At 38.5% G+C, this 19,047-nt stretch overlaps 1 protein-coding gene across 1 annotated transcript in view; it reads left to right on the plus strand.

The window, feature by feature from the left end:
- The window catches only part of ABCA13 (ATP binding cassette subfamily A member 13), a 285,349-nt gene that overhangs the window by 115,614 nt on the left and 150,688 nt on the right, over window positions 1-19,047 (plus strand). The window contains exons 30-36 of the mRNA XM_034761320.1: window positions 2,050-2,226; window positions 5,035-5,341; window positions 6,194-6,308; window positions 7,930-8,259; window positions 11,078-11,147; window positions 13,533-13,667; window positions 15,276-15,399. Coding sequence (XP_034617211.1) covers window positions 2,050-2,226; window positions 5,035-5,341; window positions 6,194-6,308; window positions 7,930-8,259; window positions 11,078-11,147; window positions 13,533-13,667; window positions 15,276-15,399 — 1,258 coding nt within the window. The remainder of the gene's footprint in view (window positions 1-2,049; window positions 2,227-5,034; window positions 5,342-6,193; window positions 6,309-7,929; window positions 8,260-11,077; window positions 11,148-13,532; window positions 13,668-15,275; window positions 15,400-19,047) is intronic.

The raw sequence follows: 19,047 nt of genomic DNA on the forward strand, positions 1-19,047 counted from the left end.
GTTGAGGATGTTCATACTCTTGTTTTTGATGGAAGCTCATTTTTAGAGCGAGGCCAACTGTGAAGTTCCAGAGCCAAACATCACTAATGCTCAGAGGGCCTCCAAACCAGGGATTTCTGCAGCCCAGCGTCTCCCACAATTCTATTACAACTGGGCTGATCCCATCAACTCTCTGCAGTTTCTGGAGGTGCTTCCCAGCTGCAGCACAGCGTGTGCTGGCTACACCTCTTTCTCCTGCATGCTGCCAGATCTTCTGCTTCCATGGCAGCAGTCAAGTGGTAGTTAATTTGCTCCCACCTTTTCCTTTTGCCTTTATGATTTTCTAACCATTTTGTGGGCAGTAACAAGCTTTTTCTTTGTTCCAAGCCTCATTCCTGGTACAGGGTTTGTTCAGTGTTGTGGTTACAGCCACCCAGCACCTCTCCTGCAGTATCTCCCTGCTGAGCTCCTCCGTCCCCTTTCAGGCCTGGCTGAGCAGCTGAGCAAGCACTGGGCAAAGTCCAACAGGTGCTCTATAGGTGAGGGAGTTTTCCCAGGCTTGACAGAGGGCAAATTATGCCCAGCCTGCCCCCAGTTACCTGACCCTAGCTGGGACAGGCATGTTGAGGCCTCTACCTCCACAAATAGCCATGACTCCACCGAAGAAAACCCAACCAGGAGACCCAGAACAGAAAAGGACAGGATTTGAGGAGGAGGAGGAGGGCTTCATCCAGATGACCCAGGTGGTAAGTCCTGGAGTGACCCAGAACCACAGATCAGCAGGGCTGTCACACCCTCCCCCCCCAAATCTTGAAATGGGTCTCGAGCACCTTGGGAAGAGTAGCAGCGCTCATATCCAGCCCCTGTCCTTCCCAATTTGAATCAGGGAGTGCTGATAATGAGACCCCATCTCCTGCTCTGGAGGAGAGGGACCCCGAAGGGGAAGACTTAGATGGAGAAGTTTCTAGAGAGCTCTAGACTCTGCACAAGGCAAGTCACAGAAGATTACACTCTGGCCACAGCTGGGTGGTAATGCCTGCAAAGGATGCTGAAATGTCAAAAAAGCCCCAGAAGAATAAAACGGGGAAGAAAAAGTCCAAAAGGTACTCATCCTCTGACTCAGACTCCTCTTCCTCTATGGAGTAAGAGAGCTCTCAGGCTCCAAATCTGAGTAGGACTTGGGATAAATGCAACAAATGTATTTTTTTTTCCATCCTGAGAAGTTTGAGGCAATGAAATTCTCAGCCCGGGCTATGACTTCCAACTCCACAGCCAGGAAGCATATGTGATTTTGCCCTGGGAAGGTAGATGCTCCCTCCAAGCAAGTCCTATGCTCCTCTTTGTTCATGGGATCTCTCCTCTTTGGAGAAAAGCTAGATAAGATAGTGGCAGAAAATGCTGCAGAATCAAAGCAGGCTGTCCTCTCTCCTCTGAGTAGTCTAAGAAGGGAGTACAAGCCCGCTTTCAGGCAGACACATCCCTTTCACCCATCCTCCTCACAGAAGTACCAGATGAAGAATACCTAGTTACACCAAGGACAGGGTTTGGAACTGGGCTCAAGTAGAAATTGGAGGACAGGCCTTGTGTGGGCAGCCCCTGCCTTATGACTCTTATAAAGTCCTGTGTGGACTTCAAATCTGACCTTCTCCGCAGATGGAAACTCTTCTGGCTCTCCCATGATAGTCACTCTCCTGTACATCTGCTCTCCCAAGAGCAAGGGGATGGAATTGGTATCTGTAGGGGTGAATCTGGCCCATAAAATTCACTGTTCTTTTATCTCATGGTCAAGGTAATCTTTCCAAAATTGGGATACCCATAGCATTCTCACTGCACTGGAATGGAATGTGAAGTTGGGGGGGGGACTTTATGCATCTATGGGATTTAAGAGCATAGTCCTACAACGTTGTAATTGTGCTCCTCAATTTCCTAGGCACTTCTGAAAATCTCCCCTTTTAAATGATATTTTACAAATAATTTTATGTTTCTACAATACAGTTACAGGAAAGCATGGCTCTGACTTCTTTATGCTGCTTTGAAACTAATAGTTCCCAATCTGTTTACTCTTCTCAGAGCCTATGATGGAGAAAATGCTCAATAACTCGGTGACTGAGCAGATTAACCTATTGGCACAGCTCATGGTAAATATCTCCTCCTGTGTGTTACTGGACCGCTTCCAGCATCTTGAATCTGTGGAGAAATTGGAGGCGAAGGCACAAGAGCTCATGCAACAAAATAATTTCTTGGCAAGTAAGTATCTCATTTAAAATACGTACTGACAAGAAACCCCTGACTTCATAAAATGATCATTCCCATATTTCCCTGTTACAAGGGTGCTTCAGTGACATGGCAGCCAGGAAGACAGGGCTTAATAAACACATAGAAAACACATATGGTACAAACACAATAAAAAAGAAAAAAAAAGCACGTTTGCCTGATAAAAATATACCCGTGATTCTTGAACACTGTAATGCAAGCAATAAAAACTAGTGATATTGCTATTATAAGTGAGGAATCACTACTAAACAAATCCCTGGAGTCAGTTATACCTAATAAATATGATACCAGGAACAACAGATAGTAATATAATATACAGCGAGAGTGGAATGAGGCCATAGAATGAAAAGGCTTGAAAACAAAATATAAAAATGAGGTTACTTTGTTGCTTTTTAAAGACCGCATCACCTAGTTTTTCCTCCTCTGATTTTTAAATTTGATATCCTTTGGGGTTGCAGAAGAGAGTTAAGAAAATTAATCTTTGTAGGAAGCCTGTTTGCCTAGGAAGGTAACTTTCAAATCAGCTCATTTACTCAGACTAAGTTAATTCTTGAGCAAGTTCTATTGTTTCTTCTGCTCACGTCTCTGTCCCACCTCCTTAAAATGCCTCCTCCACTGCTGGAAATCTGCTTGTTGTGCTGATAAGGCCGTAAGAGGAAACAGGAGAGCAGTCATTCATCGTAGAAATTTCTTTTCCCTGCCTGAAATGTTCCCTCCCGGTATGTAGCACTTACTAGAGAGGAGAGTGAAATCCTAGCCCCATTTAAGTCAATAGGTGCTTTGCCAGTGACTTCAATGTGGCTAGTTTTGTATCCATTAAAATTTTTTTTTAATTTCTGCATTTGACTAAGTTCCGCACTGAAGGCCCCAGGGCTCATGAGAGTTATAAGAGAAGTCATGGTAAAGCAGAGATGGCGGTGAGACCAATTAAAATCTAGACACGAGACTAGTACTCAGATGATCTAGGTCTATTCCCAGTTCTGCCACAGATAAGCTGTGTGATCTAGCGCATGTTACGTAATCTATCAAAAGCAGGTCCTCCCTTCCCTCCAGGGGGGGACCTTCAGGCAGGTGCTGATAGGTGATATCTTGCCTTTCCTAAGAGCTGCAAGGTAGAGGTCCTTTGTCTTCCCTGGCTTTTCCACAAGTGAGCTGTTCTGCTACCTTTTAGCTTCCCCTTCAGCCTGTGACTCTCTTGGAGGTGTGGTCGGATAGGGCTGGCTGAGCCCAGAGAAGCTCCTTAATCCCTTGTTGCCCAGTGTGTGGTTTGTATATCTCATCACACCTTTTAAAAGAAGACAAGGGCAACCTTTTTCTCTTAATCAAGAAGGAAAATATATCAGAATAATAGAGATAGGAGGAGCCTAGTCTATTGGTACTTTGTCTGACTTCATCTTTCCAGCTTCAGAAAGAGAGTTTACCCATATCCCTCTTACACTGTTAGAGGGTAATCTACAATATTAATTGTGGCAAACGTCATTATGGCAAAGCAAGTTATTCCATGTGCTCTTTGCCTGAAATTCAGGACTGAGGAATTTTAAAATCAACCTCTGAAGAATACTCCCCAGTCCGTGAAGTATTATTCCAAAGTTTTGTCTAAACTATAGTGGCACAGCAATGATGATGCTGCTGTAGTGCCATAGTGTAGATGCTTCCTACATCAATGGAAGGGGTACCTCGGAGAGGCTGCAGGTAGGTTGACAGAAGAAATCTTTCATTGATCTTGCTGCATCTATATCGGGGGTTAAGTTGACCTAGCTACATTGTTCAGGGTGCAAAATTTTTCATAACCCGGGGTGACATAGCTGAGTCGATCTAATGTTTAAGTGTAGACCAGGCCTCAGATGGCCAAATTCATTGCATGTTTTGCCTAATTAAGGACTTTAGAGTTTGGACCAGGAATGGGAACATTTTAATTAAAAATAAAGCAAGTCTGGAGAACAAGTTCTAGAGGACAAGGTACAAGAAGTTTTTCTTAAGATTTTTCTCAGGCCCACAGAAAAGAGGGTAATTTTAGATCTTAGAAGGCTGAGTACTGAGATAAAATATCGAGCTCGTTGACTGTCTTAACATTAACAGTCAAAAGTGCCATCTGGTAGTTAAAAAAAAAAATACATTGGGTGGTGAATATATACATGAAGGATTTCATGTTTCCCTGCTGGAATCCCACCAGCACGAATCTCAGGTTTACAATACAAGGAAGTAATATACCAATACCACATTCTTTACAAAAAGACAATGTGGCCTTTTTGAAGATGGATGACTGACTATTCATTGGCAGCATCCTAGCACAAACATAAAACACAGGACACAAAAAAGACAGGAATATAAAATCTGTAGCATTTCCAATTACAGTTGGACAAAATTTTCCAGATGAAAGATTTTTTTTGGCTAAAAAGCCAAATTCTTGTTAGCTGAAACATTTTGTTAATGTGTCAGTTTTCAAGTCATGGTTAAAAAAATTTTTAAAATTGAAATTATTTTGACATTTTCATAATGAAACATTTTGATTTTTTGATTCAAAACATCTTTTTAGAAATATACTTGAAATATATATATAATGTTAAAAAGTTTTAACACAATATTTTGTTTGACCTGAAATAATTTTTTTTAAAACTTTTTGGTTTGCCAAATTTTTTTGTTTTGGATTAAAAAAAAACCAAAAAAAACAATTTTAATTTTTTTTTTCAGAATGGATAGTGATAAAAATCAGTTATTCACACAGCTTTATTTCCAATCCATGAAACACCTTCTTGATTTTGTTTTCCATTCTTTGATCAGGTATTATATTCAACACCTCAAGTAAAAGGAGACGCAGAGAAGATTCTGCTAGCCACCCCCCACAACACATTTCATATACAATTAGAACTAGCGTTCTGTACAGCATGAGAACAGATCTGCTAAAAAACCCAATGTGGAAATCCCATCCCCCAAACCTGCCAGGTGACGGGTTCAAATACAATCACATCTTCGTTCCACTTCAAGACATGATTGAAAGAGCCATCATTGCAGTACACGCTGGAGCAGATGCCTCTGAGCCAGAAATACAAGTGCAAGCTATGCCATATCCATGCCACACCAGTGACCTGTAAGTAAACACCCTGCTTTTGAACCTAGTGCAGCACTCTCAATAGTGTGGTTGTGATCTGGCTGAGCTATACAAAGGGGTTGGAAAGCTGCCAGATCTCCCTAACTGGTGATTGCCCCATTATGGCATAGAACCAATGTGGTTGGCTCCTATGCATCTCATTCTGCTATTCTTGGCAGAAGGAATAGGGGGAGAAGAAGATATGGTAAAAGCTCACTAAGCAATTCCTACATGGCAGACAGCCCCCTTTGGGAACTCTTAGCAGCATGTGTACTTTACAGCAGTGCAAAGGATGTTCCAAATTACACTGGGGCTGGAACTAGCTTAGGACTAGCTCAATGATCAGGCAGCAGAAACCAGCTCCTGTGCGATTTCTCCCCTCTATTATGGATCACAGAGGCTGAGAATCTGTCCATTGGTTTGCAATGGGGATTTAGTGTTTAGCTTATACAAGCAAAAGATAAAAGTAGATAACTGAAATGCAAGCCACAAACACTGGAGCAAAATTTGCCTTGTAAACATAACAGGCACTCCAAATATCTTTATTTGCAATTAGCACCTTGCAAAACATTAAAATAATTTGGGACTTTTATTCTTCTTCACTACAAATAGAGTGTCACTGTCTTGGAGATACACTTTACAGGTTCCACTGATCCTATATTTTACCATTAAATTATAGTGCGTATGTTTAACTAGTAGCAGCAAAAAAAAGTATTGTTACTAGGCTTGAGTAAAATCACATCCTCAATCATTGTTTTATATATTGTAATATTTTCTGAGTATTAAAATATTAACTTTCTACTTCTGCATCTTTCTCCTTTGAGTCTTACACATATATTTTTGCTTGAACAGGTTCTTGAACAATATTGGTTTCTTTTTTCCACTCATAATGATGTTAGCATGGATGGTATCTGTTGCTGGCATGGTCCGAAAACTGGTTTATGAGAGGGAAATTCATCTTGAAGAGGTAATAGTTAGCCGAGCCTTTGACTGTAAAACTGGTTTAGAGGGGTATACCGAAAATGCACATTAAACTTTAGGAGAAATGATTTTGTGGATAATAATGCATCTACTTTGTCTTTCACTCTCTCCTGGGCTCTTAATCTGAGTTCCAGCTGCCAAATCAGATTCACAGGGATATTGCTTGGAGTCCCATTGGTCTGCAGAGATTTATCTCTGTTGAAATAAAGGAGAGCAGTGAATGACAGAATTATGAAATTTAAACCTGAGCACCTTTCTTTGAAACAAGTCTTGCAGATAGAGATCCCAATCTTCCATGGTGCTGAATGCCTTCAATTTCTGTTATGTTTATCCATCCTCAAAGAGCAACCACATACTTTCATTCAGAATGACCTTTTATTTTAGATTAGGAGAACAACAAAACAAGAAAAGTAGGGTCTCCTTGAGGTACCCTGACCTGAGTAAAAGTGGCTGGGGATTTTAGTCTTTAGGTAGTTAAAGTACACAGAGAAAACAAAGGCATAACAGTTACTTAGACAAATAATCACAGCTAAAATTGAAGTCAAGGAGACAAGTTTTTGGCACTCAGGAGGTGCTCAGCATTTTGCAGGATTGATACCTTAAAGCCACATATTTTAGGTATGGATATAACAACACTTAACTCACAAGAATTCAAATGCTATTCTAGGTTCTGCTGAAGACTTCCTGTTTGACCTTGAGCAAAACATTTAACATCTCTAGACTTTGGTTTTCCAATGTGTAAAATAGGGCTTATCTACTTTGCAGAGGTGTTTTAATTAATAACTCACCAATGTTTTCAAGGTGAATTTTGAAAAAACACTAGAGAAGTAGTGTAATATAATCCTAAAAAAGTGTTTTGTTTTGTTTTGTTTTTTAGAATGGTGGGCTCAGATACATATGACAATTATTTCTGGCCATATGAGCAATGTTAAATCTGAGAGTTTCATGAATGTATGCAAAAGATTAGTTCATGGTGAAAATTTGTCCTTTTTTCCTATCACCTTTGCAAAATTTTGCGATAGGCAAAATTGTAAATTTCCCCAAATTCATTTCTGGATGGGAAATAACACATTTTCTATTCAGAAATTGCCTTTAAGTTCAGCAAGAAAACAGCAAATATAAAGGAAAGGAAGTGTTTCATATTTTTACGATATTCTAATTGTTTTTTTGCATAGCACTTTTAGTCTTAGTCTCTGATAATCATTCATAGTCATGCATAGTGCTTTTATATTACTACTGTTATTTTATAGTAGTGACATAGAAGTGTACGGCACTTGAAAGAATGTGGCTTCTCTACCCAAGAGAGGTTACAATCTAAGTGTCTGATCCTGCAAACACTTGCTCATGAATGTGCATAGTCCCTTTGGAGTCAATAGGTTACCCATATGCATTATGCTCAAAAGCAAGTGTCTACAGAATTGGACCTTAAATTAAGATGAGAGCAACAGAAGGAGTTAACAGCACATGACGAGAGAATGGGAAAAGTATAACACGGGGTAAGGATAATAGGATTATGTGATCACTTGGGAGGCTAGTGCATATCTCTTGATGGTTAATTTTTTTTTTAAAGTTGTGACTAATTATAAAATGTCTCTCTGCTCTTGTAGTATATGAAGACAATGGGTGTGAATCCTGCCATTCACTTCCTGGCCTGGTTTCTGGAGAATGTCATTGTCCTCATTATAAGTAGCTGTGCTCTGGTCATCATTTTAAAAGTTAGCGGCATCTTTGTGTACAGTGATGGCTTCCTAGTCTTCCTCTTCCTCCTCGATTTTGGAGTTGCGGTTGTTATGCTAAGCTACCTGTTGGGTGCATTTTTTAGCAGTGCCAATACAGCAGCTCTCTGTGCCAGCCTTATATATGTGATCAGCTTTTTACCTTACATAGTTTTGTTGGTCCTGGAGAACCAACTTAGCTTTGCCCTCCAGATCATTACAGTAAGTATTTCTTTTTAAAAACTGTTGATTGATTCATTTCCATAATTATGTGACCTTTAGCAAATCCTCTCATTATCCTGTCCAGAGGTTCCTACTTTGCTCTTACATCTCACTGAAGTTGCATGGCTTTCCTAGATAGAAAACTAGTTGAGGTGCTTTCCACAAAAGAGTGGACTCTAAAATCAGTGTTCAAAGAAATTGACAGAACCCTATGGAAAGCATAAGGCTCCATATTTCCAATGCAGCATGCATGATAGAAAAAGATACATTCATACAGACTTCTTTTTACAAAAAAAGACTAGTTTGGAAAATTAATGTTCTCTCAAATAGTGGATGACATCCCATCATAGGATTAGTGGCTATCCTGGGCAGAAAAATGAGTATAAAACTTACCAGTGAACTGTAGAAATTGCTCCTTTGTTTAAAATACAACTACAAGACAAACAGATCTGTAAGAATGCATACTGCACATCCTGCTCTTTGTAGAGACTACGATGTATGAGGAGAGGAATGAGATTCCCTTTAAAATTCTACTATTGAAAATCAAGTTTCATAATTTGTTTTATGTTCACTAGTCTACAGTATAAATTATGATTCAAACAGCTATTCATGAACTACTTTACCACATTACCTGTTTAGAGTTCCTAGGTGGTATTTTCCTATCCTCTGCTTTGTGTTTTGCTGTGCTCTGCAAAGCATCCTCCTTTTGTCATGATGAATCTCTGATAAGGTCTGATCTAAGCAATGTTTGTTCTCCTGTAGCTGTATTCTCCAAATAAGTATTCCTTATTCTGGATGTACTGTCAAGTTAGGATCACAGCTATGTTAGCTCACCTGACCTCCTTCCAATTCTAATGTCTTCGTTCAAGGAAAACAAACAAGCGAGCAAACAAACCCTACTACTGTGCTTTAAGATTCCTCTTTTTTATTTGATATACCTAATCCTCTCCATAGAGGAAAAACAAATAGAACGCTACTATACAATAAACACCAGTTGTAATTTAATATTAAACTCAACAGTAGTGTAGTTCAAAAGTGTTCATTGATGAACACACAGAGTGAAGGGAATCTGTGCTATGTCTGTGCAAACACTGCAGGTGTGCATCCAAATATGCGTCTGTTATTCTCCAGCTGAGGCCCAATGGAGACAAGAAGGTACCTTAACTTCCATTAAGAATATCAGGAATGTATGCCTGTAAATTTCTTGAACGTTAATGCAAAAAGCAAAAACAGCTTATGCAAACATTGCACTTCCTTAAATATGTTTAGGACTTTGTCTCAAAACAACAGTTTTTTAAGCTCTTCAGAATTTTACAGTATTTTTAACATTTTTAATATCAGTAAATAAAAACATTTTACCCACCATTAAGCTCTTGTTCATTCCATACCTGCAAAATAAAATGTTTAATTCTGTCTATATAATAATCTAAGTAACACTGTAAATAGGGCAAAACAAACCAGAAATGCGATAGATCAACGTTTAGGGTTGAATAGTATGTTATACTCTGATGTTTGCTACGCATAGAGCTGCCAGCTGCACACATTCAACTTTTATGCTGTTGAATACATATTTACCCATTCAGATTCTGATTGATGAGTTCTAAGTCTCCTGTTGACTAGAATGGGAACTGGATCAGGCCCTTGCTCACACAGCAGGTATCCATCATTCCAGACCATGTTTTTCATGGGGTAGGCTGAGAGCGCTACCTCGGTTGTTTCAATGTTTACCTTGTCCTCCCCACCATATTCTTGTATTATCCAGCTGTCTTTTCATCGTACGAGAATGCCATAAGCTCTTAGAGGCAGGGGCTGTTTTTTTTAAATGTGCTTGACACAATGGATCCTGCTCAGGGCCTCCAGACGCTACTATAATACATTTGTATATTTAAATACAGTGCCTACATTGTGTATTCTCTTCCTGCAAAGCCTTATCCATGTGCTTATTTTAAGTCAATAGAACTATTCACAGTGCATGACGATAAGCATGTATATAAGCCTTTGCCTGATCAGGGCCTACATCTGTAGTGGTGTGTGTTTTGAGAGAGGCAGGTTATACTTGTTTTCCAGGCCCCTGGCAGAATTTTGCCTTTCTGTTTTAAACACTGTGAAACATACTGGATTGACTTACTTTAGAATACAAGTCATCTCCAAGAGCAGACTTTGAAACTTTAGAACTTTTTTCATACAACAATGCATATATTTTATCAGTATTTAGTAATGATTTAGTTCCCTCTGATGCTGGTTAGTGATTTTTCAATTTACCATAATTCTTCCATCCTTGTTACATTACATCCCTGAAGTTAGTCATTTTCCATTTTGTACTTTTCTGATGCAGTATGGCCCAATTTATATTGCTCCACTGGAAATAAAATGTTATTTCCTTGCAATAGAATAGCTGCCCAGTGTATAGTATAATGTGTGTTCCATCAGCCTGCCTCTTGTGAATTCTAGAGTCAGTCACTTACTACAGAAAATAAATTGCATTAGCCACTTTTCCAATGTTATGCATTATATATTTGCAATGTATGGAAGATTTATGATGCTTCATAAATTGTGGTAAAGTTAAATAATACCTTCAAATATTAATAACCTGATACATAATGATCTTTAATTTGGAGAGCACATTTCTGCAAAATGCAGGTAAACATTGTTCAGGTTCAAAAAAGGTGAGTGAAAGACTGGATTGTTAGCCTGTCTAGAACTGAAAGGTCCATTGCTTCTCTATTTGCGCTGAACAGTGCAATAGTTATTGACATCACACAATATGTTAATGGAGATTTATTTATGTTCATCTCCTGTTTCTTTTCTATTGTTGCAGTGCTTTCTGTCTACAGCTGCCTTTGGGCAAGGAGTATTTTTCATTACATTCTTTGAAAACCAAGAAATAGGTAAGATTGCTAGCTAGCAAAATGTTCTTTTAATCATGGTTTATAAAGAACTAAACTTGGAAACTTATTTCACTTGCTTTGTTTTGAAAGTGAAACTTTGTAGAATCTCTGATCCTCAGCAAGCAGTGCAACTCAGGACTAGGGGGAGGATGTTAGATGTAGCTTTAAACCACCTTTGTGCTCCATGATTCCCAGACCAGGTTGATGATGATGGTCTTCTGCAGTAACTTAGAGAAGCCTTAAGGCTGCTCTAAATTATGGCAGCTGCCAGTGCCCCCTAGGGGCTAATAATGCCTGGCGCAAGGAAGCCCCAGGCACACCCTGAACATTGCTGATATTTTGTAGTGTATGTGACATTCATGAAAGATTTAATCAACCCTCAGAAGCTGCTAGATGACAAGGTGCTGCTCTTAGGGTATTGTCAGCCAGTGAGAATGTCTGAAGATGCAGTTCCAGATCTGCTGCTAGATCAAATTCAATGGAGCTATGATTATTTACCCTCGCTGAAGAGCTAGCCTGTTGTGTTTCACTGGTTTAATGTGTTGTCTCTCAGTATCCTGCTGGTGGAGTTGTAGGTGTGGAATGCTACAAAGTATAGAGGAGATTCCATGTTGATGTTTCAGTTTAATTTACCTCTTAATAAAAAGCAGTTGCTTTTCTGATTTACCTCTGGACACTGGATAAGTTTCTCCTAACACGACACTTTCAGAAATTGTTTTCCTTTATTTTTCATAAAAATTGGATTTATGAACATTTTACACCATTTTTCCTCTCTAATTCAAATATGTTCAAATTTTTGGAAAATAAGAATATATTTATATTATTAAAAACTTTTTATTGAAGTCTTTTAAAGATGAATATATTGCCAAAGATATAGTTTTCAAAATTGTATTTGTTTCTACTTGCTAACAGTAGTGCCCACGTTTCAGCCTAAAATAAATTCTTGGATTTATGCAGTACTGAAGAATACAGGTGCAAAATATAATTGTCAGTAAGATTACTATGTGCCAGCTCCAAAGCTCATTGAAGTCAGTGTAAATGCTACCAGTGATTTCAGTGGGTGCAGAATCAAGCAGTATGCCTCTGATTACATAATACCATGCATTTTACAGAATATACGTTACTCCTAATAATCTGTAATAGTTTGTGGAACAGCAGGTCATTTTAACCACCTTGGGCTCTTTTGTCTTATAAGACATTCTGGGGTGAGGTATTATTTTATTGTTTTTATATATTGAAAAAAAGATATGGTGAGATTTTCAAACATTAATGGGAATTGAATGTACAAATCCTCGAAACAGTTTTGAAAACCTTAGCGCGCGCGCGCGTGTGTGTGTGTGTGTGTGTGTGTGTGTGTAATACCCTCATGATTGTCCTGAGGAGGGATTTTTGAACCAGGTAATCTTTTCTTCATTTGGTGTTATTAACAGCAAGATGGTCTTGCTGTCAGAATGGAAGCCATCTCAAGCACCAACTGCTGATAGAGGGTTTTCTACTTATGTGCAAGCTGATAAGTATCAGAAGAGAGAGCAAATTTTCCACCAGCTCTAGTTTGCAATAACTATCAGAAAAAAAAGTTATATTTTGGTTGAAATTTTTAAATAAGAAATGTCCCCCTCCCCCCAGAAAAAATAGTTTCCAATAAAGCAGGTCAAGAACATATCTGGCTATGTGGCTATCTTTATAAGATCTTATGTAGAAAGTGCAATAATCTAGTTTTCTGAATAACTTTTCAATTCAGAAATACAGTAGCGGTATTACATTTGAATTCTAACAACTGCTAGTGTTTTGTGTTTTCCTTCATTTCGTCATACACCTGCTGGAATATGAGTTTAAGTAATTTTTCAAATGATTAGTGTCTGGAGCCCCAATCTTTGGCTGTCACCATCAGGCACTACTATAAAATATATACTGTATAATAGATTGCATTTAGTCAGGATTTGCAGGTTTCAACTAAATAAATCTGCTGCAGATCTCTTGTAAACCATTTGTTTACATGTATCAGCAAACTGTCTTAATACCTGATTTATTGAACAGCCGAAAAAGAGCTTCTCTCATATTTTTTCAGCATTTTGCCTAGTGATCTTATTTTTTTCTTTTTACTAAAATAAAAGGACAGCTAAAATAAAATAATAAACTTCTTAAAAACTCTGTTCCACGATGAGTTTTTTCATATTTGCTCAGCAGTAATATTACCTGCTGTTGCCCAGAGAGACTGAGCAGCCTAACATTTAGTTTCTATTCAGTTAAAATTACAGTGATTAACATTGTTCTTTTTTGTCCATCAATGCTCAAATACCTCTTGAGTGTTTGGTGTTGACGTGTTTATGATCCTGTTACCTGTGGTGCTCTACAGATTTAGCACTGACCTTTTTTTATTACTAGGCATTCAGTGGAGTAACATGTACCAGCCCCTGGCACAAGGAGGATCCATGACCTTTGGATGGGCTTGCTGGATGATTTTCTTTGATTCAATTCTATATCTATTAGCTGGCTGGTATTTCAGCAATGTAATCCCTGGTAAGAACAAGTACTCGTAGATTTATTAATACCAAATGAGTTGTTCTTTTTCATTCCTTTATAGTTAAAACATATTAAATCTTTGATGCCTCTGAGTTAGGGCTTTTTGACATGCAAAATACATGACTACTGCTAGGAGTGAGACTAACTAAGAAAACCTTCATGGGTCAGTGAATGACGCTAACTGGTGGGCTGGAATAGTAATATGGTATGAAGTCTATTTGTGTATGTGTGTGTATATATATAAGGAGAGTAGATAATTGGATAAGGACTTCTCAGGCTGATTGACACTGTATAATGACCGAGTTCAGTCCAGTAGCAGAACTCATATTGAGTTAACTGGGTGTTCTGTCCGAGTCAGGATTAGGACACTTTATTAAGGCTATTTATTAATAATGTATTTTCAGAATGCTAATGAACATCATCTCTTTCCACCAATAATTCTGGGTCACAACTGAAATTAATTACATCCCAAATTTATTCTCAGAAGGTGGGATTTATTTTTCGTACAATCTTTAGGTTTTTTTTTAATTATTTTTATTATTATTAACGCCCTTATGTTGGTTGTTGGGGCATTTGGAATGCTTTCTAAACACCTCTTTCATGACCTGAAATTTTCACTCGCTCAACTTGGCAAATTACATGTTTTTTGCTGCTTATTGTATATTTAATTCAAAATGAATAACTGAGAAGTTTGACATGGAAACAGAAGGGAATACAATAATGTAAGTGTATCTCAGGCAGAAATCTTTCACTTAAAAATTAAGGTCGTCACTTGCTATTCAGTACCACATACTGTGACTCCACGGATACAAAAACCACATTAAGTGAATGCTGAGTGAAGCACTGAAAAGGTCAGGAAATGTCAATGTTAAGGCAGTATGTGCAGCCATACTTCTGCCCCTTTGTGTTAATGTACTACAGTACAAGGCCAGATCCTTGCTCCTCTGCCAATTGGCTTGCAAAGTGATGGTGCAAAGCAGCTGGAAAGGTATCAAATCTGTCTCCTTGATGATTCACTTGTGTACGGAGAAGTATCTTTCATGCCATTCAGCTGCTGCAGCAGGTTCTACATCATTCCTCCCTGCCCTAGTGTAGGAAACGAATCTGGGAAAAAGCAGGCGTGGCTAAGTTATCACTAGACCTTGCTATCCCTTGGTGCTAGAATGGCAACTGTTGGCAGGTGGCACATGCTAGGGACTGGCCCGGATTAGGGCAGGTAAAAAGCTTGATACCTTTACCCCAGCTCACTGAGCCTTACTACGCTTAGCTCAAGATATGGGCAAAATCTTTATTTGGATTGTCTCACTAATGCCAGGATAATGCTGAGAGAGCCGTCTCCACAAGCAAATTTCAGTGTCAAAAGTTCCATTGATTTCTATGATCACAAGATTGACCCCAAAGCTTGTATCATGCTTTTGGATATTTTGTGAAGAAAAGTGCTATATAAAAAAATCTATGCTATGCAGTATAGATAAGATTTTATATCCCTGTTCCCTTGGAAAACAACAACAGAAATATAGGATAATAGAATTAGCTTATATGTTAATTGAACAACAAATGAATTTTGAAAATGTTTCAAATGTTTCTCTTATATTTAACATCTAGGAAGATTGGGGTTCAGAAAGCCATTGTATTTCCCCTTTACTATCTCTTACTGGAAGAAGCTGTGTGTTACAGAGAAGGGAAGGAAACATCTAAATTCCAATATGCTTTTTATCAATGAAGGTTTGTAATAGCAGGAGCCTTTTAGTAAACATTATTTTCTTTTTCTGCATAATTCACTGTTAGTAATCTATCTTCCATAATTGGTTGAGTCTAAGTTTAAATTTATATCTCACTACTCATGCATCCTAACATTTTGTTGGGGGGTTTTTTATTTAAAAAGATTTTTTGAGTAAAAAGTTTTCATTGACTGTCCACAAAGATGTCTGAGTGGATAAAGTTCAATTAGAAACCATCGCATAAGAATGGTCATACTGGGTCAAACTAATGGTCCATCTAGCTCGGTATCCTGTCTTCTGACAGTGATCAGTGCCAGATGCTTCAGAAGGAATGAATGGAACAGGGCAATCATTTAGGGATTCATATCCTGTCATCCAGTCCCAGCCTCTGGCAGACAGAGGCTTAGGGAAACCGAGAGCATAGGGTTGCATCCTTGACCATCTTAGCAAATAGCAATTGATGGTCTTATCCTCCATGAATTTATCTAATTCTTTTTTGGATCCACTTATTCTTTTGGCCTTCACAACATTCCCTGGCAATGAGAACCAGAAGTTTACTGTGCATTGTGTTTTAAACCTGCTGCCTATTAATTTCATTGGGTGATCCCTGCTTCTTGTGTTACGTAAGGGGGTAAATAAGACTTCCCTATTGACTTTCTCAACACTATTCATGATTTTATAGACTTCAATCATATTCCCCCTTGTCATCTCTTTTCCAAACTGGATAATCCCAGTCTTTTTAATCTCTCCTCTTATGAAGCTGTTCCATACCCTTAATACTTTTTATTGCCCTTCCATTTCTACTTTTTTTTTTTTTGAGATGGGGCAACCAGAACTGCCTGAAGTATTCAAGGTATGGGCATATCCTGGATTTATATAATGGCATTATGATATTTTCTGTTTTATTATCTACCCTTTTCTTAAAGCTTTTTAACATTCTGTTTGCTCTTTTGACTGCCACTGCACACTGAGTGGATGTTTTCAAAGAACTATCCACAATGAGTCCAAGATCTTTCTTGAGTGGTAGCAGTTAATTTAGACCCCATCATTTTGTATGTATAGTTAGGATTATGTTTTCCAATATACATTACTTTACATTTATCAACATTGAATTTAATCTACGATTTTGTTGCCCAATCACCCAGTTTTGTGAGATCCCTTTGTAACTCTTCGCAGTCTTCTTTGGACTTAGCTATCTTGAGTAATTTTGTATCATCAGCAAACTTTGCCACCTCACTATTTACCCATTTTTCCAGCTCATTTATGAATATGTTGAACAGCACCAGTACAGATCCCTAGGGGACCACACTATTTCCCCGTCTCCATTTTGTAAACTGACCATTTATTTCTACCCTTTATTTCCTATCTTTTAGCGAGTTATTGATCTATGAGAGGACCTTCCCTCTTATCCCATGATTGCTTACTTTATTTAAAAGCCTTTGGTGAGTGATCTTGTCAAAGTCTTTCTGAAAGTGCAAGTACACTATATCCACCACATCACTCTTGTCAACATGTTTGTTGACCCCGCTCATGATTCATGATTTTCCTTTAGAAAAAGCTATGTTGACTCTTCCCCAACAAATCGTGTTTATCTATATGTCTGATAATTCTGTTTTTTTTTTTACTATTGTTTCAACCAGTTTGCCTGGTACTGAAGATAGGCTTACTGGACTAATTGTAAGGATCATCTCTTGAGTCTTTTTAAAAAAAAATGGCATCAGGTTAGCCATCCTCCAGTCATCTAGTACAGGAGCTGTTTTAAGTGATAGGTTACATACCACAGTTAGTTTTTCAATTTCATATTTGAGTTTTTTCAGGATCCTTTGGTGAATAGAAACTGGCCTTGGTGACATTGTACTGCTTAATTTATCAGTTTATTCCAAGACCACCTCTATTGACACCTCAGTTTGGGACAGTTCCTCATATTTGTCACTTAAAAATGGCTCAGGTGTGGGAATCTCTCTCACATGCTCTGCAGTGAAGACCAATGCAAAGAATTCATTTATCTTCTCTGCAATGGCCTTGTCTTCCTTGAGTGCTCCTTTAGCACCTCGATTGTGCAGTGGTCCCACTGATTGTTTGGCAGGTTTCTTGTTTCTGATGTACTTAAAAATTTTTGCTGTTAGTTTTTGAGTATTTTTCTAGTTGCTTTTCAAATTCTTTTTTGGCCTACTTCATTATACTTTTATGCTCCTTTCTATTTTCCTCAGTAGAATTTGACTTTCAATTTGTAAAGGATGCCCTTTTGCCTCTGCTTCTTTTACTGTGTTGTTTAGTCATGGTGGTGAGGCGGAGGCAGGACATAAGTAAATGGGGGACATGGCCATCCGACCGATAGATGATTAAATAAGAGTACTCTTGTATTGTAATGTCAAAGCTATACTTTATTTAGTCTCAAGCACTTACATATGTCCCCAACAGGTTAGTAAAAACCCACAACCCCCAATAATTACCAAAGTCTGGAGCAATTTTCGAGTGGTACAATGACAGCCATCCGATGGCCTGTCTTCCATCTGCCATTGGGTACCCTCAGAGGTGTCCACAAAGTGATCCAACTAGCCCAAACTTCTCCCCCCTTATTTATTGTTAGTATGACAATAACATGTCAATCAAAAAAACTTGTTAAGCAAACAATTCCAGTGGTTAAGCAAGAGGTTTCCTCAGACTGCTAATTAGAAAAATGTGTTTTTTCAGAGTCTGCTTGCTTGAGGGCCCTGACAAACACACCCAAGAGTATAAATATAGATAAGCTTCCTGTTTTCTAAAACCCATACCTCATCAATTTAAACAGAAATCTTATCAGGAAGGACACAGGGTCAGTCTCCCTTCTTGTGGTCGCTCAAACTCCCTCATCTCCTGGCTTAGTTATGCTAAGGCTGCAACATGGGCCCACTAACTTGGCTGTTTTTGTCAATAAGCATGATAATTGATTTTCCAGTCACTGGTAGTGGTCCAGGCACTTTACTGATCCACCATAATCTCCCTGTATAACTGTTCCTTTTAATGTCCATTTATATAGTTTCCTCATTTTTGTGTAGTTCCCGTTTCTGAAGTTAAATGCTACTGTGGTGGGTTTCTTTGATATTTCACCCCTCTACAAGAACGTTAAATTTAATTATATTATTGTCGCTATTACTGAGCAGTTCAGCTATATTAATCTCTTGGACCAGATCCTGTGCTTCACTTAGGACTAAATCAAAATTTGCCTCTCCTCTTGTGAGTTCCAGGGCTAGCTGCTCCAAGAAGCAGTCATTAATGGTGTCTAGAAACATTATTTCTGAATCCCATCCTGATGTGACCTGTACCCAGTCAATATGAGGGTAGTGGAAATCTCCCATTATTACTGAGTCTTCTATTTTGTATTTTGTCTCTAATTTTCTTGAGCATTTCACAATCACCATCGACATCCAGGTCATCTTGTTGCCGGCACAGAGTGCCCGAGGACAGCAACAGCGGGGTTCGTTGTCAACACTGAATTTCATCTGCCATTGTGCTGCCCATTCACCAAGCTTTTTAAGGTCCCTTTGACATTCCTCACAGTGTTGTATAGTGTTCAATAACCTGAACTATTTTGTGCTCATTAAAATTCATGGTCAGAGTTCAGTTTTTCTACCGCTACACTTTTTTCAGATCAAATCAAATATAAGGCTCTGTTT

The sequence above is a fragment of the Trachemys scripta genome, chromosome 2, assembly GCF_013100865.1.
Source record: "Trachemys scripta elegans isolate TJP31775 chromosome 2, CAS_Tse_1.0, whole genome shotgun sequence".
NCBI lineage: Eukaryota > Metazoa > Chordata > Testudines > Emydidae > Trachemys > Trachemys scripta.